At 42.7% G+C, this 22,959-nt stretch overlaps 1 protein-coding gene and 1 long non-coding RNA gene across 2 annotated transcripts in view; one reads left to right on the forward strand and one right to left on the reverse strand.

Moving 5' to 3' along the window:
- Positions 1-2,168, forward strand: part of LOC102079163 (uncharacterized) — a 46,830-nt gene extending 44,662 nt beyond the window's left edge. The window contains exon 4 of the long non-coding RNA XR_269717.4: positions 1,311-2,168. This is a non-coding gene — a long non-coding RNA (uncharacterized LOC102079163). The remainder of the gene's footprint in view (positions 1-1,310) is intronic.
- A 14,941-nt stretch (positions 2,169-17,109) lies between these two features.
- On the reverse strand, positions 17,110-21,799 carry foxg1b (forkhead box G1b). Its single transcript, XM_019367119.2, has 2 exons — positions 20,454-21,799; positions 17,110-20,394 (listed from the first exon to the last, which is right to left on the reverse strand). Exons 1-2 carry the CDS (start codon positions 21,419-21,421, stop codon positions 20,223-20,225), a joined length of 1,140 nt encoding a protein of 379 aa, XP_019222664.1. The 5' UTR covers positions 21,422-21,799; the 3' UTR covers positions 17,110-20,222.
- Between the last annotated feature and the right edge of the window lie 1,160 nt (positions 21,800-22,959).

Below are 22,959 nucleotides of genomic sequence, written 5' to 3' on the forward strand. Positions count from 1 at the left end.
GCGCTTAACAATTCCACTATTCATTCACTCGCACATTCACACACTGGTGGAGGCAAGCTACGGTTGTAGCCACAGATGCCCTGGGACAGACTGACAGAGGCGAGGCTGCCATATCGCGCCATCGGCCCCTCTGGCCAACACCAGTAGGAGGTAGGTAGGGTAAAGTGTCTCGCCCAAGGACACAACAACCAGGACAGAGAGCCCAGGGATCGAACCGGCGACCTTCCGGTTGCAGATGCGCTTCCCAACCCCCCTGAGCCACGGTCGCCCATTTAATTTAATGGTTCAAATTCATCAGCCTAATAAACACCAGTCAGTTCAATGAAAAACCAAAGCAGCTGCAGGTTTTTGGGGGGTTGGTGGATGGTCTTTCACTGTCTCTGGGTTTGCTCCATCAACAATATGAAAATTGTGATTTCTTTATTTTGTGTAAAGCAGCTGAATGGTAAATGAATCGAGCATTTAAAAAACCAAACATAAAACAATAAAAACGAGTCAAACGAGCTGCGTCGAGAGCTCACAGTGAGACAGACAGACGCTCACTCACATCTTTAAGTTAACGTTCGCCATGTAGGTGAAAAACAGTGCAGTCAGTGTTTTAATCATTTTATACAGTCTGAGCCGTTTTACTTCAAAAATATTAGCTACAAAGAAACAATAGTCCATTTTAAAGGTGATTCTAGTGTGTAACAGTAACAAAGTAACAATCAATCTGAACGATGTAACAGATTCTATTTAAGAGAGTAACAGTAATCTGGAAAAATAAACAATAGTGTAAAAAAGTAACAAACCTCTGAAAAAGTAACAAAGTCAAACAAATAATGTTCAATTTGAACTTTAATACTCTGAAAATAATCCACAACATAATCTGAAGTCAAAGTTCAAAATCTTAACAAAGATAAAATATTAGAAACCAAACACAGATGCTGAACGCAGGTCTTAAACAACAGCCGTAAATCGTTAATGACGGTTTGGTTTCTGAAGTTTAAAGTAAAATGATTATTAATCTAAAACGACTCGATTGGCTTCCTTCTCTAATCTGAAACATCAGACTCGCTCAGTGTGGGACCAAAGTTTGCTTTCTTGAAGTTTTCATCATGTGAAAAACATGTAAATGATTTGATGAAAGACAGTAAAATAACCTGATACGTTAACGAGGCTCAAACCAAAACCACCTGAAGCTGGAAATGAGAAAACTTTGGTTGTTGAATCCTGGCTCAACAGTTCATCCTGTACGATAAGGTTTCTCTCACACTCTGGTAACACAAGTCATTTTCTTTTTCTTTCCTCATTTTTGTTTGAACTCACAGACTTGATGGCGTCCTGTCCTCTGCCCTGAAGCTCGCCGTCTCTCCGAGCTGCAGCACCGGACGAATGAAATTCAGTGTTAACGACCTGTGATGAACTTTGTTTAGCAGCGACCCGATCGGTGACCCTTTACACTCCAGCTCCGCGGCACGTTAGATGCCACTTAGAAGGCCGCTGACCAGAATGACCCTCGGTGCGGACGCACACCTCCAGAACACACCATCTGACGCCCGCGCAGAGGGGGACTCAGGATGAAGCCCAAAGCATTTTTCTACGGATTTAGAAGCCCCGACACTTCAAGTCAGTGAAGTTCTAATCTAAGAGTATAACTGTTCAATTATCATTTAATGACGATGGTTAATTCCCCTATAAAATGTCACCATAATAATAATAATAATGATAACGAAAGTTCTGAACTGTTTGGATTTTGTCTGGTAATAAAGGTAAAGATCAATCTGTAAGTTTGGATGATTTACATCCAAATAATCAAAGTTAGTTTCTAATTATAGTGGGAAAAAGAAAGAAATCATTATCCAGTGAATCAGTGTAACAACAACAATAATAATAATCATACAGTAGTAACAGTTTTGGGTTTTTTCATGTTTCTTGTTCAGTTTATGAGATCATCACTTCTCGTTTGTTGGTTTCACTTTTGCGGCTCTTTGATGTTTTTAATTTGGCCGATCATTCGATCTGAGCTCCAGATTGTTTTAATACTCAAACTTTGAGTCACTTCCTATAAAATTCCTCATGTTTTCTCCCTTTGCTCCACGTCGGAGGTGATTGCCCCGCTGGCTCGTGTTTGAGGCACAAATTGATTTTGGACTTTTCTCCTTGTAAATCAATACAGAGTAAATTATATGATTTATGCTTCCATCTGAAATAAAGCGACTGAGATAAGACCCTTTGCTTTGCTTGTGCTTCTCTTAGCAAAGTTTTCTGACTTTGCCGTGATGGCGCTGACGCACAAAGTCGACTTTACGATGAGGAAAACGAACACTGACGTTAGCTTAGTCATCGAGACGTTTGAAGCTCATCGTGTGGACAACAGCAGCACATAAAGTGAATTCCATTTATGGACGGCGAAATGGTTTTGACAAACTGTAAATGTCATATCTCGGGGATTTTGTTGAGCGGTATTACCATCAGGATTTAAGACCTGCGTCGTAACATTCGAGCAAATAAAGCACCAAAATTTAAAGTGAGATGTATGTGGAGAAGAACCAGCGAACATGGACAGAACAGCGACGTCATCTCTCGGGCAAAAAACTGAAACTAGATGAAAGATGTTGATGCTGTTTCCATGTACAACAAAGCAGAAATATCAATCGTATTATAGCAACGAAGAAACGAAACACAAGCATCTTTTTTTAAATAAACCGTTGTGAACATCTACTTCACGTACACAGGCTCGTATTAGCAGAGTTCAGCACGCCGTCAGTTAGCGTGAGGCGTGAGTTCAGGTGTTTGAGCGGCGCTGCACTTTGTAGCTTTTCCTTCTTTTGGCTTTTACACACCAGAAATTTAAAATCTGTGCAAATATTTTGTGTGTTCCAGTTTTTAGACTCACGCATTCTTGATGCAGCCGTTCACGCTGACGGCGTCATTTTGCCGGATGAATTTGCAGAATTTATTTTTCAAACCGTGCTTGAGTTTTTCGATTTTTCGAATCCGAAAAAACAGATGTGACCAATCGCACCACTGACAACATGTGGTTTTGTAACACAAACTGCACACGGTTACTGAACACACAGTGACATGGAAACAGTGAAATAACACAGCTAAACGCTGCTCCGGGTCAGTCGCCTCTCTGAAATGACTATCAGAGGCCCAAACTGACCCACTGACGTCCTGAAAAGCACAAAAGCCTCAAATCCTGGATCAAACCGTGAAATTCTCCCTGCTGCTCCTGAGGAATCTGTTTCTTCTTTTTCTCGCTCAGTCTCATCAGGACCAGCTCATCATGGCTTCATGTCAACTTCATGTTTTGCATTTGAAGAATTTTCCTCAGAAAGACAACGCGTTCGATGTGTGTATATGTCGCACGGCAAGTTTGGATCTGAAAAATCCCTTCCTCACAGAGAATATCTGATTTTGCTGTAGCTGATAAAAACGTGACGTAAATTAGTTTTTCAACACAAACTTTCTCTCTCTATAAAGCCTGACACGGATTCGAGAAGTATATTCAGCTGATGGCAAACTCTCATCTCTGACGTCGGTGCAGCTTCAACCTCTGACCTGTTTTTCAATCATCGGTCAGTGGGTTGTTTGTCGATGTCATGCCAAGGTAGGTATCCACCACAGAATTTGTTTCCTCTGCGTCTGGAGCACACACTGGGCTGTCCAAATCACAGACAAACAGTATCCCACATTCTTGACTTTTAGTTCACAAACACCTCCAAAGTCTCAGGACTTGTTACTCCTGACACTTTGGAGGTTTTAGCTCTTTATACAGTAAAGTTACATAAGGATACAAATAATTTTCAGGCACAATGTCCTCGGTTTGTTGGAATAATCCTGTCCGATACCACGTGAGAACAAGTGGTGTAGTAATACAGGTGGTACTCATGCCACAGCTCCTTGATGGACTCGTTCTTCTAACTACTGACTCAACTCTCACCAGTGGCCCTCCCTACAGCATTCACACATCGTCATAATACATTTTTCATTGTAGTTTTCTGCTGGTCATCCATCAGTTTTCTGAAGCGATCGTTCAGTTCATGTTTGTGGGAGGTGCCAGAGCCCAGCTGTCACAGGAGAGAGGCGGGCCCATCAGAGAGCCGCCATCCAGTGTTTTACGCTTTTTTTAAAATCATTTTTCTTTTCTTTAAAATTAGTCAAAGAAGCTCAAGAGAAGTTTTTATGATGTAAATCTGAATTTCCTCTAATCAAAAATAATTCAAACCCCTGAAATAGATCAAGTTTTAATTCTGTTGTGGACGTGGTTTCCACGTTTAAAGGATTTTTGCAGTTACCCATTAGCTACCCAGAGTCATGTCACGCTCACGTGTTTTTAACGTGCAGACACGAGATTTTTTATAAACAGACACAAGACCCCAGAAACTTTTCGGTCCTCTTCCTCTCCCCCCCTTTTTCTTTCTATCAGCTCTGTTTATGTGCTGCACGTCTCTAAGCTCAGCTTTTAAGGACTCCTGGTTTTTACAGTGTTGTTGATGAACCTTCCCAGATGTTCTCTTTGCTGAAGTTTGGTCCGTTTTCGGTGTCATTAGGAAGAAAATGTGATATCTGCAGAAAATGTGTTTTGGAAAAAGTTAATTCTTTTTCCAAAGCTGAGTTGTTTTAAATCACCGAAAAATGTCTTAGGAGTCGATAATGTCACTGTCAGCCCCTCCCTCCAGCCGCCATATGTGAAAATGTTTTATTTTTAACAGTGAAAATCTTCACTTCACATACACGGATGCAAATCAGTAGGTGAACAAACATGTTCCCAGGATAGATAAACCAATGAAATGTTCTAACTGTTTCTAAGCTGCTGTAAAATAACGTGTGAAAGAAGTTTTAGACCGAGCCTCAGACAGACGCAGGTTTTTATTCTTCAAAGTTTGGTCACTGTTACTGACGACCTCTGAATTTTAGGCATAAGGAAAGAGGAGCCATTCTGAAATCAGGATGTTTTCTGATAAAGTCTGAAATCCAGGTAAGTTTTAAGCCTGTGTCTCATTTTAAACAGTTATTGCTGTCTTTCTAACCGTGGTCGTGATTTTAATTATGCCTCGTTAGTACAAGGTAAGACTGTCAGGGTTCCTGGGTCGGTGAGCTGGTGTTTTGTGTTTGTGGTGTTTTGGAGTCTTGTTGTATATCTTATGTTTCCTAGTTTGCTTGACTTCATTCAGTATTTCTAGTTCAGGTTGTCTTGGTTAGTATTTGGTCCGGTTCATGTCTTTGTCTCGTCTCCGTGTCCTTCCCTCAGCGTTCCTCCTGTTAAATCTTGTCTCCATGTTTGCTTAGCTGTCTGTTTTCTCAGTTGTGTATCTGTGTGTGTCTCTCCCTCACTCCCTCGCTCTGTCTCTCGCCCTCGCTCTCCTCCCTCTGTGTCCTGGTGTGTGTTTCTCATACTTCCTGTTTTAGTTTGACAGCCTCTTGTCCTGCGTGTATTAAGTTCAGCTGTGTTCCCCAGGTGTTTCCGCTCTGTCCAGCGGCGCCGTCTCCATCATCCTCTTGCTGTGTGTTCTGCCCGGTTAGTGTATCTCAGTTTAGGTTTCCTGTCTCTCTTGGTTCATTCTCTTGGTAATTCAGCAATAAAGCTGTGTTTTAGTTAAAATGCCTATGAGTGTGCATGTTGGGCCTGATCCTCTCCTGCCTCACACCATTAAAGATATCGCTAAGATGTTCAGCTTTGAACTTTTGAGTTATTAAAATCCAGGTGTTATTATTTTTGAACAGGTACCACAGACGTGCACATTTAAGAAAATGACTTTCTTAAGCAAAAACATAGACATAAATCATCTCAGTCTCTGTAGCACTAATTTTGACAGCTGCAGAAGGGTGCTTTATAAAGTAAGACTACAATAGTAGAGAAAAAACCCAACTATCAGATGATGCTGGGAGCAGCATTTTGGTGATGGTGGGGAGGAAGAGACCTCCAGTAAACCCCAGGATGGGGCAGTAAGGGTTAGGGGAAGAGAAGAGAGAAAGTAGCCTGATCAGACAGAATCATCAGCTTTTTTACACAAATTTATACGTAAAAATTCACCAGAATGCAGGAAAACTGCAAACTCTCCATTCATGTGTCCCCTCAGTGCTCAGACAGAGCTTACAGTCTGATGCTGGGTTTTCTGCTACAGAGAAGAACAACAGTGTCTGTGTTTCACTGTCTGACTTTTATTTGTTCAAACTGACAATGATGGATTAAATATAAAAGGAGGAGCCTCAAGCTTTAAGGAGACGATTTCTGTTTCAGTCCAAGCAGCCCGACTTTATGTTTCAAACATATATGCTCCCCACAGGACTTCAGCTCTCGGTCTTTACAGCCGTGCAGCTGCACATCAGCACTTTCAGAGTCTGCAGAGAAAGTCTGAGGCTGTGTAATATGTCAGCCTATATGTTGTGGTGTTCACACTGTGCCCTGAGCAGTTTTCATTATGCCAGCCTGTGCACAACTCTGACTGTCGAGGACTAAAGACGCTGTGGAGGTTCAGTCTTCATAGATTCACCCAAACATCGTTCCTGTGTGGACTGCATCCTCACTGCTGCTGCTCGTCGATCGTCCGCCTGCTTCGCGCTCAGTGTTTCTGTTTTCGCAGACGCTGTGTGGTAAATAAAGGGCAGCAGAGCGTGGCAGAAACTAGACACCAAAGTAGACACTGTTTGAAACCTTGTCTCACTTTTTAAATTTTCATCACACATTTTGTAGTCAGCTGCCAGCATCACGTCCCCCAGTGATGCCTCCAGCCTCCAGCGCTGATATTTACTAACAGACGGCGCGGCGTGTCGGGTAAGTAAAGATGCAGCATGGATGACGTGACCGGGTCTACTCAGCAACGAGCAGATGTTTTACCTCAAAGGAGTTTTGTCTCATGTTTCCAAACTTGAAGTGAAAAACTTTATGTTCTGACCACTTCATGAACTTCCCAAAATCTCAAAAACCCTCCACCAAATCAGAAAAATAATCTTCATCTTTTTCACAGAGCACTCTACCAATGTGATGCTGCTCGCTTGAGTTTAATTCAAACCGAGGACAGTGAGGAAGAATGCTGGGAAACAGCACATGAACAGCACGCCGGTATCAGCAGGATCCAGAGTAATGAGCATCAAATGTCACTTACTGAAAATCAGTCATCGGTGCAGCAGCGATCTTCAGTCTGAGCTCAACAAATGAGAACTTTAGTTTTGTTTTCGGTCACATTGATCCTCCGTTTGTGGATCAAACCAGCAGCTTATCTGATCGTTTCCTCGCCTTTGTCTCTGGGAATTTCACACAAAATCACTGACACTCGCTAAAATTTGTCACTCCCGACTCTTCACATGCTGATTCTTGGTCAGGACCTCTTGGCATCACAGTTTAACCTCTTTAGTGTCATTTTTACAACTTGCAGTCCAGCAGCCTTCAGCAGATGAGGCCAATGTTTCTCCCAGTGCCATCACTGACTCTAACAGAGGAAACTGAGGAGAAGCTTGTTGCAGACTTTAGATGTTTGCAGTTTAACTTGTGGTGTGAATTATATTCAGATTTATTTATACAGCGCCAAATCACAAAAACAGATTCAAGATGCTTTATTTTGTAAGGCAGAGACCCTACAGAAATACAAAGAAAACAGAGAAAACCCCAACAATCATATGAGCAGTGTTGGGGAGTAACGGAATACATGTACCGCCGTTACGTATTTAGAATACCAAATATGAGTAACTGTATTCCGTTACAGTTACCGTTTAAAAAGGTGGTATTCAGAATACAGTTACTTTGTTGAAATAAATGGATTACACGGCGGTACTTTCCTGTTTCATATTGTCGCGGGTCAGGACTGTTTGGGTTTGTTTGACAGCTACGTAATGTTGTTCCAGGCTGCAGCGTTACGGTTGCCATGGTTACAGGGTAACCATGCGTGTTTCCTGGGTGAGAGAGCGCTTTTTTGTTGTTGTTGTTGTGCTAAGCTAAAAGGCAGAATGCTACAGGCATGGCCCTAAAGCATGTAGCCTGATGGGCAGTGTAGTCCGTGCTGCAGGGAGAATGGACTACCATACACGTTATGTGTCTGTGAGCGAGGGAGGGAGAGAAAGGAAAAGTCCGAGCTGTCACGGAGCAAAAACGGGAGCTGGAAGCATGTAAATATAATAATAACCACTGCAGCCAAGAAGAGTGCCTGACGAGCCCAGCTGTAAGTAAGCTATTAAGACTCAACTGTACACTGTGTTCGTGTTTTCCTCCGGAAAAAATAAGTTCCGTTGGAGCAGCCTTTCAACGCCTCTCTCTGTCTCTGGCAAGCAAAGTTGACCCAGACAACAAAGTAAAGCTAGTTTTCGGCTATGAGCCCGACACGGAACCCACTGTATTAGTCAGAGGTCCCTTACTACTGTTCGGAGCCGCGGACCTTCAGTAACAGTAATAAATCACAGCAATAGTACATTCACGTAGTTGTAAACAGCACGATAATATATTAAGTAATCCAAAGTATTCAGAATACGTTACTCTCATTGAGTAAAGTAACGGAATACGTTACAGAATACATTTTGGGGCATGTATTCAGTATTCTGTAATGGAATACATTTTAAAAGTAACCTTCCCAACACTGCATATGAGCAAGTGATTTGGTGACAGTAGGAAGGAAAAACTCCCTTTTAACAGGAAGAAACCTCCAGCAGATCCAGGCTCAGGGAGGGGCGGGGCCATCTGCTGAAGCAGAAAGTTAGCGGCCATCCAGGTCTTTATGTCTTTAAGACATTCCTGCAGTTTAACTAATCGGTGTGTGTTACCTGGCTTCATGGATAGATAGAGCTGCGTGTCATCTGCATAGCAGTGAAAATGTATACTATGTCTTCTGATGATGCTGCCTAAGGGAAGCATGTATAATGTAAACAGGATGAAGCTGCAGGTACTCAGGCTCTTAACATGTCAGGATCTCGAACTTTCCACTTCAAGTGAAACATGTAAACGTGTTAATAATGTCCAGTGTTGTTACTGCAGCCTACTGTAACGTCTGCATGCGTGTACATTTCATGTTTGCAGAGACAAAGCGTGGACTGGCGTGTTGATTTCACACTTTGTTGTGATACTGGGTTGTCTAGTTATATTATATATTTGTTCTATTCTTTTGGAAAATGAACATTATTTTAACAGAATAACCGACTTCAGGTGTGAAAGTCTTGATTCAGAACTGTTAACCAAATGCAACAAAATATTTTCATACATGCTTTTATGAAATATATTTACTTTATTTTCTTACATCTACTGTTTTAGGAGCAACAGATATAATTTAGTTCCACATACATCTACAATGTACAATACAGGAATTGTATTAAACAGTTTGCATCAAGTCTAATTTCCTGTAGGACTTTGTGGTGCCGCTGCTGAGTGCGTCTGTCCTGAAGGTTTTTCTGGATCAGTCAGGCGTGAACGGGCGAGCAGCAGAGACGACGTCTGCCGGCTTGTGTTTTGATATCTGAAACCGTCGCTATCAAACAGATTACGGGCAGAAATACCTGATGTGACGGCAGACAAAAGAGAGTCAGGTATTAACACCTGTGACATTGTGGGCATCAAACCCGAGAGGCTGAGAGCTGAAGACAATTACAGGCTCCGGCATTCAACACAAAACTGTTTGTTACATTTTTGTAGAGATGTTTGTATTAGTTCATAAATCTGTCCTCAGACAAGACTGCCCATCATTAGAGACCCATCAGACCCACGCTGTGTTTATTTCACTCGTTCCACTGTCATGATCAAATGTAGACAGTGTGACGGAAGCAAGGTTCACGTTTTATTAACAGAAATCAAAAGCAGAGTACAATACATGGGACATTCACAGGTTACAGGTGCGCACAGAGGTGGCGAAGCATTGGATGGGGCGAGCTAGAAGCTTGGAGAGTGGAGAGCGATCGAACAGGTGAGTATATTTTTTAGGGTTGACGGAAACACCAACAGCAGATGAACACAGGAGGAGGAAGAACTCAGGTAAATACCAAGAACATGTAGTTAAGGATGAAGGCAGGTAGAGCCTAAACTCATTACTACCGTGTTAGCACTAACGATCTGTACGACAGAGACGGTCCTTAAATACTCAGCAGGTCAGCTGATGGGCGTGCCAGGACCTTACAGACGTGGCAGTAACAGAGCAGAGGCTCACCAAGCTTCTTCAGATATAACGCCGCCTGCTCTGCATTCAAAGAAACATGGCAGTAATTAGCCGCCGTTGCTTTGGTTCGGTCAGTTTGAAGATTACTCAAAAGAAAAGTTCTGCATGAAATTGAAATTTTTACCAGATGTGGTGAAACAGATGTTTGACCACATGTCAGTTCACAGCTGGATCCAGGAATCTGTGGAAGGATTTGTGTATTCAGAGATTAGACAACATATCTTCAAAAATACTGAAATAATCAAAACTCTCTACAGAAACCGTCCCAGTCCCAGACTGGTTTCTCCGGCACTGACCACACAGTTTTGGTGCGACTAAAGTCGAACTGCCCGAACAGTGAACTGACGGAGGGACGCCTCGAGCTTATGTCAGAGATGCCGTGAAGTATTTCACTCCCTGGGATGATAAGCAGGTGTCTGGATCTCACATCTGTATCCGGAGCTGTCCGCTGTGACTGGATCAGTCTTTTTGTGAAGTTGTTGAGAATTGCAGACACATAACTAACAGCTCAAAAACAGGATGAAGGCTGTTTGAGAAGGAGTCACCTCCCCGCCGCAGAGCGAGGCGCTGACACTTCCTGTCTGGGACCTCATTGATCCCATCGATGAAGAGGAGCGGCTGATTAGCGCCAAGATGCTCGGAGCTTTGATCAGACTGCAGTTATCACTGTTCAGACAAACTGGATGATTGGAGGGATTTAAGTTTGTTTTAACTGATCAACTCTGGTTGAACTTTAAACTTTAAACTCCTTTTAAGCCTCCCGTTAAATTGGATTGAAGCTCTGGGATGTGTGACCTCTGACCTCTGGCTTCCTTATTATTGGTTGCTTGAGATGTCTTCATCTTCCTCACACAAAGAAACCTGAAGACTTTAAACAACATCCTTCAAATCGTCACACTGACGAAAATCTGAACTGTTTTATCGACACATTTACAGTTTGTTTGTTTTTTAATCATATATTTATCTCCCTTTAATGACTCATCATGTGTAACTCTGGCTATAAATAAGCTAATAACCGAACCCACCTTCATGTTTCTGTTGTCACTAATAAAAATCGCTTCTCTGCACCTGAATGTGTCTTTTCAGACTTTTATTTTGAACCAAATGCCAGAAAAGTTTTACCTCTGTGTTTGATTCTGATCACTTAGAGAATCACGCGCTCATAGACACCAGGCAGGCTGGAATCAGCTCGTGCTCAGGTTAACACGCTGCCACTGGCTCGTGTGAACATCTGGATCTCCTGCTTTGCACCAGTATAACAAAACCACAGCAGACGTGCAGAGAGGCTGAAGGAGCATCGAGTTGGGAAGAGGAAGAGTTACATTAGACCCAAAGCTCTTCAGCTGTGTCCAGGAACATGAGTGAAACTCGGTTTCGTGTAACTGCACATTCGCCATCGCAGCCTACGGTGACGCCGATTGGCTCGTTTGGTACCAGCGTTTTCTCCTACATAAAAGCCTCTCATTTAGCTTTGATTCTTTGAGGGAGTAAAAGATTTGAAATGGAGCTTATAGGTTTCTGATGCTGTTTTAGATTTTCTTTGTGTGTTTGAGCCGTGAGGGCTGCGAATGCCTTTGAGTCGCAGTAATCCACCTGCATGAGGGCCGTCTGTCCGTCTGTCAGCTTAAATCCTGCTCAGCTCCGGTTTCAGCAACATGTTCACTCAATCACACTCTTCAGCACTTCAGCAGTGCTACCAGATTCAGATCAGAAATAACTGAAAGGAAAGTTTGATGTGTTCTTTTTGCACTTTATCTTTCAGGACACGGTTTTCTCAGCCCACAGCAGCAGACTGAAACACTATCTGAGATAATGTGAGTGTGAAAACCTGGATATCAAACATTTGTTCATGTTTGAACTTCACTGTTGAATCATTTAGGTGCACATCTGCAACCCAACGGCTCCTCAACAACACGAACATCGGTGATGCAAACTGCGTCTCTCACGTCCTGGACCGAAGACATGACAGCCGACACTGAGGAGGTCAAAGGTCAGTCTGCATGCTTTAGTCATCCCATCAACCCAGTTTCAGCTCCTGACAGCTCAGTATTGTCAGTGTTGGAAGGAGGTGACTGTGCGTGACTCACTGGAACAAACCGTTGGTCGATACGAGCGTCGGAGTGAGGAGCTCCAAAAATAAAATCAGCTGAGAGGAATCTGCAGGTTCTGATCTGCACGATGGAAAATTCTTACATGTTGATAATTAATTTTCTTGCATCGTAACTTCATAAAGCCACGATTACACACTTGTAGCCCAGTAAGCCCACTTGTGTCCTTTAAGTCACTTCCTGTCTTATTTTGAAGGGGTGTTTCCCCTCCTTTGTGGTTCCTGGCCCGGTCCTCATTACTTTGAGGCCTTGGACACTGAGAGTTTTCCATGCCTTGGGTTAAGGACCCCTGGATGTGGCACAGCTGTAGGCGGACTGGGACAGTGAAACGTCTCACTCTCTGTGAGGGACCTTCAGGAATGGTGACGCTGTTTGTCCAGATATCTGATTGGTCAGTAGAGGGTTCATACCTGCTGTCCTTTTACCTGGAACATAAAGAGCTCTGCAGCAGGCATAAGAAGCGAGCCGAACGGCATCACTGAAACCAGAGTTAAACCTGACGTTAGCTGGATAAGCTTAAATCCTGCGTCACAGCTGCGTTGGTCAGATCTTCATTCGTGTTACTGATGTGACCCAACAGGAAGTGTGTGCTCTGCCACCAATCCCAAACCAGCTCTGGTTCTGGGGAGTCTTTTACTGATTCGGGACCTGTGTGTGTGTCAGTGTGTGTTGGGTGTGACATCACTCGCTCAGGCACAATTACATCATTAGGCACCCTCCTCCTCCTAGCCCCGCCCCCCCGGGCTGTCCCAGCTGCCACAACAAGTGAGCAGACCAAAGTGCCGCGCTGACCTAAATTCTCCCAGAGAGACTCCTCTTAAAGCTGCAGGGACACAGACGCACTCCGAGACAGGAAGTCAGAGACCGAGACTTCCTCCGTCCCAGATGTGTTTAAGGATGAAATACTTCTGAGGACAGGAAACACCTAGACACCTGTCCGAAGAGCCCATAAATCAAAGAAGAGAAGCCTTTGCTCTGATACCAGTGAAACATGAAATACACTAAAACCCACATTTGTGTGTCAGTCCGCCTTTTTGACTTCATCTGATGTGTGAAATTCTTACGAAATATAATCCACTGATTCAGATTCCCAAAGAAAAACGACCCTGTCACTTTAATTTTCTCACACCTGTTCAGGTGTCCACACAGGCACAATGTCCACTCTGAGTGGAAGCGATCATTTTGATCCTCACGTTACTTTTGTTTCAGTTCATTGCTGAGTTAGGTTTGCACACCAGATTTGTTTGGTTTTATGGCCCCAAACTACTTTCTAAGATTTTACTGCTGAAGGAGGTCGAGGAGAACTAAACATCTGACACAATGAGCAGGAGAGTGCAGGAGCGACGGGTGAGGAGGCCATGCTGCTAGCGAGTCGGCTACGAGCTAAGCTAAGCTAAAGTACAGACACAGTGAGTGAATAGTTTGGCTTTAAATTAGCGAGTGAGTACACAGAGAGTGCTTCGGAAGAAGAGCGTGAAGATTACACCATGAAATAAGAGGTTATCTATAAGTTCTTAAATAGATATCTAAGCAAATAAGCTACACAAAAACACCACTGTGTGTTGGAGCAGGAACAGGAAGTGATACTCTACCGCAGAGAGAGCGAACACCACCAATTTAATTTACACGATGAGGTTTGGGCACCAAATGTTTGAGTCTGCTTGTGGATTTTTGATCCGTGCTGGGTTGGAAGTGTCACGTTAACTCGGACACTAAGTCCCGTCTCCAAACTGCAGCAGGGACATTTTGATTACAACATATTTGCTTCAACATCACGTTTGACATGTTTGTACAAATATCTTTGATATTAACGTTCGTGGTTTTCTTCTATTGCTTCTTCTTCTATATCACTGTAAAAGGGAATTAACACAAACTGTTTCCTCAACCTAACCAATGATTTTTAAATCAGACTAAATAAAACTAAGAAAATAATGGATCCGTGTGAGAGTTGAACTCCAGTTTCCTGGTTGAAAGTCTTGCAGATTTTTCGTCATCTCGACTTCATCGGTTAAACTGTTAGTGCGTGACGGTAAACAGGGTCACATTAACACTAAAAACAACCCACAGACAGATCTACAGTCCATGCTAACACTGTACCTGATGCTGTCACACACACATCTGACAGTCCTGGTTCCTGATTGGTCTAACCACTCAGTGGTCAACAGTAACAACACCCCCCAATTCCTGATAGACACGGTTCCCTCACCCGACTCTGCAGCTTACAGAGTGCAGGAGTGCATAAAACGGGGCAGTTTGGGGTCATGATTGATATTTTTATTATTGTTACTATTATGAGTGGTGCACATAACTTGGTTTCTCAGTGCTTATAGTAACTTGAGATTAATTTATTGAGTTTATTTCATTGTCCCGACTGTAGTCTGGGTACCTGGCTGATTAACATACAGGTGGCCGCATGTCGGTTTTTGCTTTTTGTCTTGATTTTGTCATCTTTACTGAAAAACTAACATTTTAATAGTTTTATTTTAAAGACAGTTACAGACTTTAAAGGAACAGAGTATCTACGGGTCCACAAAAAGTAACAGAAGGTCATAAACATCGTCTTAAATTCAGTTTGCATGGCTCTGAAATTATTTTAGTCACATTATTTAAATCAAAAGCCCCTCTATAGATTTACAGCTCGATTGGCTGTGATTTAAAAGAGGTGATGGCAACAGTTGGCTAATAAGATCCGTTAGCTAACAGTTATCGCTCACATCAAATAAAAACATTAATATATAAAAATCCCCAGGTGACCTACACCCAGCAGGGGATCAGCAGGCCTCCGGGTTAATAATGCGACAGTGAAGATGATGAAGGAGGCCACGTTAGCCACCCTGCTCATTAGTCTAAATGCTAAAGGAGCTTTTACGTCTATAAAACGTTTCTACTCTAACTCAGCACTCAAAGTCTTTTTTTAATCACAAGCCTCGTTCACACACACGTTCATACCTCTTTACTATACCTACGTTCACTCTCACACTCCAGTGGAGGCATCAGGGTCACTCGAGGTTCAGCTTCCTGCCCAAGGACACTTTGCACACAACCCACTCGACCCTCTGAACCCCCACTGCCCCCAAAGCACAACAACAAATGGAAAAATGACAGCAAGCATAACTCGGAATAAAGCTGGAAAAATGCTAACAAGGCAAATTTTGCTGTGTGTGGATTCAAATTTACTGATTTAATTTAAACTCAGACCACTGAAAAAGTGTAAGATCGATCTCACTCACGGAGTTTGTTCTTAAATTTCACTTTTAACAGCCTAAAAAAACCCCCAAGTGTTAAACTTATCCACAGGTATGAGATATGTGGATATAAAAGGAACAATAACAATACTGTAAATCTACTGTGATCTCCAAAGGGCTCAGGCTAAATGCTGGACTATCATAATATCACTATTACGATATCACTTTTTCACCAAATGATTATTGTGGCAAAAATAATTCATGATAAACGTATTTTTACAATATCACAATAATTAAACCATATAAACTGCTTTGTTGTGTTTGTCTCTTTTTGTGTTGTTTGTAACAAAAAAGAAAAAAATTACATGTTATTACTGTGTTTAAATAATGTTTAATTTATAATAATCAAAATTTAGCAAAGTGAGGATTAACTTTACAAAAGTGTACAAAAAGAAGAATGACTATTATTTTTTTAAACATCACAATACAAAAAGAATTTACAAAAACATTATTGTAATTTTTTTAAGTGCAAAAGTCAAATTCATCTTTAACTTTATTGTTTGTGTCTAATTTGTAACAAAAACCCTCCAAAAAAAGAAAACTCACACAAATAAAAAGAATTCAAAATAACAACATTATTGTTTGTGTTATAAAAAATTTGATCTTTATCTTAAACGTTAAACGTCTTTACCAATAACAATAACACGACACTATAATTATTACAAAATAACTAGTTATATTATTGTGATATAAAATATCGTCGTAATGTTAATCTTTACCTTTATTATGTGTTTTGTTCTCCGTTTGTTTTGGAAAAGTGTAACACAACAAAAAAGTCACAATAATTTTATAACGTTGTCTCAGTAAAGCCGACATTTAATCCCTTTAAACAAATATTATTCTGAGGTGTTAGAGGACAAACGTGACCTGCTGACGGCGTGCCGACTGTGAGAGTTTCATTCTTTTCTCCATTATAATAATTTTAATATTTTTCAGTGAATTTCAGGTTCTGAGAAAATGAAATGTTTCACAGCTGCAAAAATAAACACAAAGATTAGAATCTACATTTACAGTCACGTCTGAATTCTATTACATTTTTATTTTAAACATCCATAAAACACTAAATCTGCTTTAATCAAACTCCCATTTACATTTGAATTTCCTCTCATTTTAGTCTTTTTTTTTCTGAGTACAGCTGAATGTTAGTGGGTGAACACACACACACACACACACACACACACACACACACACACACACAGGGATCATGTGACTTTCAACTCAGCAAAGCCCAGGCTGTGTGTAAACTGACTGAATCCACTTTTTCAGACTGAAATCAAACAACAGAGAAGAAAACAAATCATAAAGCAGCTGAAATAAACCTCGAATCATGAAAACTGTCCTGTTCAAAATAAAAGTTATGGAGATAAAGAGTCAGTTTAAAAACCCTCCTGATAACATCAGCGTTAACACGGAGCTGTGAAGGAGCCTCTGAGCTCCTGAGCAGCCGAGAAAAAGAAGAAATAAATGTGTAAATATGTGAGTGTGAAGGCCAAACATTCAAAATGAAAGAGGTAGAAAAATCAGCCACGTGAAAAAGTACAAAAGACACAATAATATTCTTAATGACCATATATCTATATATATATATTTATCTATATATAAAATTATCTATATTACTGCAAGTAAACCTGTTTTTTGTTTTCAGATTTTATGCACAAAACGTTAAATATTTATGGAAAACCGTTGGGACAAAAAAATCATAGAAACATATAAATTAGGCCAATAAACAGGCCTCATAATAACCCTAAAGGAACCAAAGCGGTCAAATAAGTCACGATACAACTAAAAACTGCAGTTTGCATGACTGAATCATTTATCAAATAATCCATTTAATACTAATAAAAATATCTTCCAAAAGCTCCCATGTGATAAACACACGCCTGACTTATGAAAAGATAAAAAATAAATAAAATATGGAATTCACTATGGAACAAATGAAATCAAAGAAATGAAAAACAATAAATACAGCACGTAAAATGAAACAAATTCACTCACAGCCTCAGTGACGGCTTCTGTGTGTGTGCACTTTGAATAAAAACTTATTGCTTTGTGACGTTTGCACACATCATCAGGCAGAAACTCTGCTTCAGGTTATTTCATCCTTTTTAATCAAGTTTAGTTTCTCTGGAAAAATAAAACAGACAGACAGCAAAGAAACAGACATTACAGACTTTGTACAACTGAGTGATGTCTAACTACAAAAGTGCAAAAAAAATAATAAAAACCAAACAAATCCCCAAAAAACAAAAACAATTTTTACAAACCCAGAAAAAAGTGACAGAGAGAAAAACCGAGCCGACAGTTTCCCCCAAAGTTTCCCCACAGACAGACCTGCGTACACCCAGTGTGTGTGTGTGTGTGTGTGTGTGTGTGTGTGTGTGTGTGAGAAGGTCAGCGTCTTCTGAGCTGCAGGAGGCTTTTATTTCACCGAGGTTAAGTTTTTATGTTTGCACTGTAAAAAGTAACAATAAAAAACAAAGTTGGCGATGTGGGGGGGGCTTCCTGTTTCCTGTGTGCACACTCAGCGGTGTGAAGGATCCAACCTGCAGCTCATTTACACTCAATAAATTCTGTTTATTTTACAATAAAACCTTAAATGTGAAATATTATGATCCATGTGTTTGATTCCTGTTTGGGAAAAGTTCTCACCCGGATTTATTTTCTTCTTTTCTGAAATTACCACCACATTTATATCCAACTTTTAAAATGATCACAAACATTTTTTTGTGTTTTATTTTTGAAAAGCCGCTTTTACTTGGATCCACCTGAGATCTGAGGATCAATACCACAGTGATCAGGGCTGATTGTCAAACACTGCTCACGTTTAAAGTGAAGAATTGGCGGTTAGATTAAAAATAATTTCTGTTGATTAAAAATGTTTAAAAGTGTCAAACTCGCTCCTTTTTTCCTTTTGTTGGTTTATGTTGTTTTATTTTGTGAGCTAAAATATTTTAGTAAACATATTTACAGAGGAAACTGAATCAAATCATATCTATATATAATAATACGTCCACGTGGCTGCAGTGGAAAGACATTAGCTTTTGTTTTTATAAATAAAGGCATAAACAGTAAAATTTTGGACCACGTGTTCAACTAAAGTCACAAAAACTACTTTAAAATATTTTTCCAAATAACAAAAATGTGCAAAAACCTGGATTTTAATATATGATTTTTTTTTTCATTTATTTTCCACATCAGCTTTTATTTTCACTAAAGCTTCCCTGTGTGTGTGTGTGTGTGTGTGTGTGTGTCATCTTAAATGTTAAATATCTGCCCCTCCCTTCCTGCTGAGGTCAGCTGACCAACATTTTCCACATGAAGAACTTTTCGTGCACTTTTTTCCTCCCCAGAATATTTTTTAAAAATAAGTTGCATATATATGATTTCAGCTGGCCTGAAGTATCTCCAGTTTCATTGATTGTCATGCACGTTTTTAACTCTTCCCACACCTCTGAGTCCTCTGACTATTAAATTATTAGTTTTTTTAATGGCTGTCTCCTAAAGGTAAAATAAAGTGACTCTATGGCTGTGAGGACGCTCTGATTTTCATTCATTTCATTATTTTAAACTCTTCTCTCATCACAAAGAAAAAAAAATCATTAGACAAGAAAAAATCTGGACATAAAAGTTTTTCACATGACCAAAGCTACATGCAAATAGGCCTTTATGTGTGTGCGTGTGTGAGGGCCTGATGCTTGTTGGAGCTCCTTAAAAGGAAAGAAAATAGTCCCAGCAGCAGCACAGAGGCCTCAAGCCTCCGCGGGTCACTTAAAAATGTTCTCCAGGAACCAGAGCGGGTCAGCGGGCCAGAAAAAAAGCGAGAAGACGGCAGAGAAAGTTCAAAGAAGAAGAAGAGGGCTGTGCGGCGGCTCTGAGCGCACATGCGCAGGAGCTTTTACGCTCATTCAGGCCTTTACGCACAAACACACACACACAGCAAAATAAACGGAGTGAACAGTCTGCGTGTTGATGCTGAACAAAAAAACGTGTTTGCATAATTTCAGCTGAAGAGTTTGTTCCAAAAACATTTACACACATTTCTGGATTTAGTTCTCATGAAGGCCGATTCAGTAATAAAAAAAAAAAAAAAAATCGAATTATTTTTGGAAGGAAACTCTTCACACAGAGCGGCTTTAACATTTAATCGTATTGTTCTAATTCAGAGGTCAAACCTGAGATATGATTTGTAGGCTTCTGCTTCCTCTCAAAAACCCTGATCGTTTCCAATTTTAAGGCTTTGTTCACAAGTTTTTTCCTCCCAGTAAAACACAAAATAAAAGTTTTGATTGTCTCGTTTTTTTCCTCCACGATTGTCTCAAAATTCATAAATAATTATTAACCCTGTCATATTTCCAGCCCCACCCCCTCGTTTTCCTTAATACTGACGCGCAGACACTGACGAATAGAATTTAAATACAATAAATACAAAACATAAATAAACGACAAACAAAGTACTGAAAATCTTTGTACAAGATATAAATAGTTTGAAATATACTTATAGCGTTACCTTTGGCAAGTCTAGTTTACAGTTGGACGACCGGCGGTAACAAAAGTTTCTCCCTTTTCCAGTAAAGATGAAGCCGAGCTGTGCGTCGCACTCCGTGTGGCCAGAAGTCTCGCTTCATTTATGGATTCATACACACATTTCTGATATTTACCACTTTTTATTTGCCCTTAACGTGACGTCTGTGCGTCCTCGTCCCGGTGCAGTCCACGGAGCGAGGGTGTGTGGGTGTGTGTGCGTGGGGGGGTCAGTTTAGGAACGCGTTAGGGGTCACCCTCTTTTGGTGGGACAGCACCCCGGGGAACCCCGCGGACATGCCGGGGGAGAAGGCCGGTAGCGAGCTGTTTCTGAGCGAGTCCGAGAGCAGCGCCTGCGGGGAGCCGCCGAAGCCCGGCGCGCCCTGCGGGAGATGGGGAGGCGGCGGAGGTGCCGCGGGCGGCGGGCCGCCTCCTCCCCCGGCGGGGCCGCCGCCGCCGAGTGCTGGCTCCCCGACACGAAGTACCCGGGCTGACCAGACAGCAGCCCGACCGGCGACGAGCTCATCCCGTAACTGTTCGTCAGGCCCAGCGGCAGCGAGCGGCCCAGCTCCCCGTTACTCAGCTGCTCCACGGCGGGCAGCAACGAGCCGTAGCCAGCCGCCTGGTTCAGGAAGCCGGCGGACGAGCCGTTGTAGTGCGGGTGATGGTGGTGGTGGTGGTGCAGGGACAGGAACGGGGACAGCTGCCAGTACAGCGGGTTGCTGCTCCGCTCGTTGATGCCCAGCCCGAGAGGAGCGAAGCGCAACCCGCGCTTCATCGCCAGCTTGCCCCGAGAGGTGGCGGAGCGCCGGCGGAGCTTCCCGGTGGTCCCGCCGATGAACACGTCGTCGCTGCTCGGGTCCAGCATCCAGTAGTTGCCCTTGCCCGGGTCGTCGTAGTGCCGGGGCACCTTAACGAAGCACTTATTGAGGCTGAGGTTGTGCCGGATGGAGTTCTGCCAGCCCTGCTTGTGCTCCCGGTAGTACGGGAAGTTCTTCATGATGAACTCGTAGATGCCGTTGAGCGTGAGCCGCTTCTCGGGGCTCTGCCGGATGGCCATCATGATCAGCGCGTTGTAGCTGAACGGAGGCTTGTCGTACTTCCCGTTTTTGGCGCCGTTGCCGCCGCCGGTGTTCTGCTCCGGTGTCGCCTTGCCACCGTCCCCTCCTCCGCCTCCCCCTCCGTCCTCCTCCTCTTCCCCCGGCTCCTCCTTGCCCGGTTTCTCCGGCTCTAGGAGCGTGGAGGCCGCGGAGTCCACCTCCGGGGGGTCCAGAGACTTCTCGCAGTCGGAGCCCGGGGAGGGACACGGGGCTCCGTGGATCGCGACCATCGCGGAGTCCGCACGCTCGCACTTGGAGGGCAGCAGGAGGCTCTTGATGCTGAAGGAGGAGGACCGGTGCACGGTCGGCGGGTCTTTTACATCCTCCATGCCCGGTGGCGGCTCTCCCGACAAAACCAGGAATAAATAATAAAAAAAAATGAACAACAACAACAACTCCGAGGTCCTCCACCTCCGTGATCCGAGAGAGAGACAGAGAGGAGAGAGAAAGGAGGCTCAGGATGAGAGACGCATGGATGGAGGGAGAGAGAGAGAGAGGGAGGGAGAGCGTGGCGTGGATGTGGAGAAATTAGTAATTAAGGAGGTTCCGACGACATCACGGAGAGGAGGAGCTTCTCCAACTTGGTGATTTTGTCAACAAATCCTCTTTTCTCCTCCTCTCGCTCTCCGCGCGCCTCCGTCTCCAAACCTCCGACCTTTCCTGTCTCGAGCCTCACAAACCTGTCACTTCATCTGCTCCGCTTTAATCTCTCTCTCCATCGTTCCATATTTACGCGCGCGCGCACATCTCCCTCAACCACGTGTGTGTGCGCCAAGCCCGTGCGTAAAAGCGCACGTCCGCTTTTAGGTGTGCGCGTGCGTAAAAGCGCACGGGCAGTCGGGGCTTTGTTTTCTCGGCGACAATAATAGTTTGAATTCATGTCGGCAAACATGGCGCGTGCACGCACAGTGTGTGTTCGCGCGCGTGCGTGTGTGTGTTTGGGGATGGAGAGGAGGAGGAGGGCACCGAGAGAAGCGCCATTGTCTACTAATAAAAATCATCGTGTCGGCAGTAACACACACACACACACAGCAGAGGCGGCGGGTCTCACGCTGGAGCCAGAGCGCCTCCTGTCGGCAGCAGGCAGGACTGATCCATGTGAACAGTTGGTTCCGGTGTCAGTTTGTGTGCCGCAGACAGAGCAGTTTGAGCGACCATCAGAGGGGGGATTTAAAAAGAACCCACTGAATTTACCTTCTCAGTTCACAGGTCATTACATGCAAAACCACTTTATTCAAACAAGCTGTCAACATGTAAAAATAATTTAAACTTTCAGATATTTTCACTCCTGTGAAGCATTTTTAACAACAACGATCGGTTCTCCATGTAATTTTATAAACTACGTCCCTGTTATATTTGCAATTTCCTAAAGCACAAACTCTTTTCACACAGAGGGTTGTTCTTTTTTAGGCTTTTTAAAATAACATTTCTATAGTAGACAGTAGAAAAAAATTAATTGTTTATCTAGTACTTTATTACTTTGGTGAAGTATGTGTGGATGTGGGGGAAAAATTTGTCAGCAAGAAAACTCATAAAACTACAGTTAAACGTCCAAAAGCTTATGCTCGCCTTCATATTTTCCAAAGTGGTCCGATTGGAGTCTTTGCCCGGCTGATTCTGGCCCCCGGGCCTTATGTTTTGCACCCTGGGTCAGACTGGAACCTTTGGCATGTTTGTTGAAACCTTCCCTGCATCGGTGGTGTCTAACATGCGGCTCTGGAGCCAGAATCCGGCCCAGCTGATGATTTTTTTAAGTGTTTTTGTTGTTTGAGTCCAGCTTTAGTTTTGGGGTGTTTTTATTCTTTAGTCATCGAAGTTTTTGCTCTCTGAGTTTTTGGTGGCCACCAGTTCCTCCTGTTATTTTTAT

Source organism: Oreochromis niloticus, linkage group LG13 (genome assembly GCF_001858045.2).
Source record: "Oreochromis niloticus isolate F11D_XX linkage group LG13, O_niloticus_UMD_NMBU, whole genome shotgun sequence".
In the NCBI taxonomy this organism is placed as follows: domain Eukaryota; kingdom Metazoa; phylum Chordata; class Actinopteri; order Cichliformes; family Cichlidae; genus Oreochromis; species Oreochromis niloticus.

Bases quoted from the DNA above. Each gene is read 5' to 3' on its own strand.
- foxg1b (XM_019367119.2), bottom strand. From the start codon at position 21,421: ATGGAGGATGTAAAAGACCCGCCGACCGTGCACCGGTCCTCCTCCTTC. The intron at 20,395-20,453 runs CTCGGCGGCGGC...GGCACCTCCGCC, and splicing joins TTCGTGTCGGGGAGCCAGCA to GCCTCCCCATCTCCCGCAGG.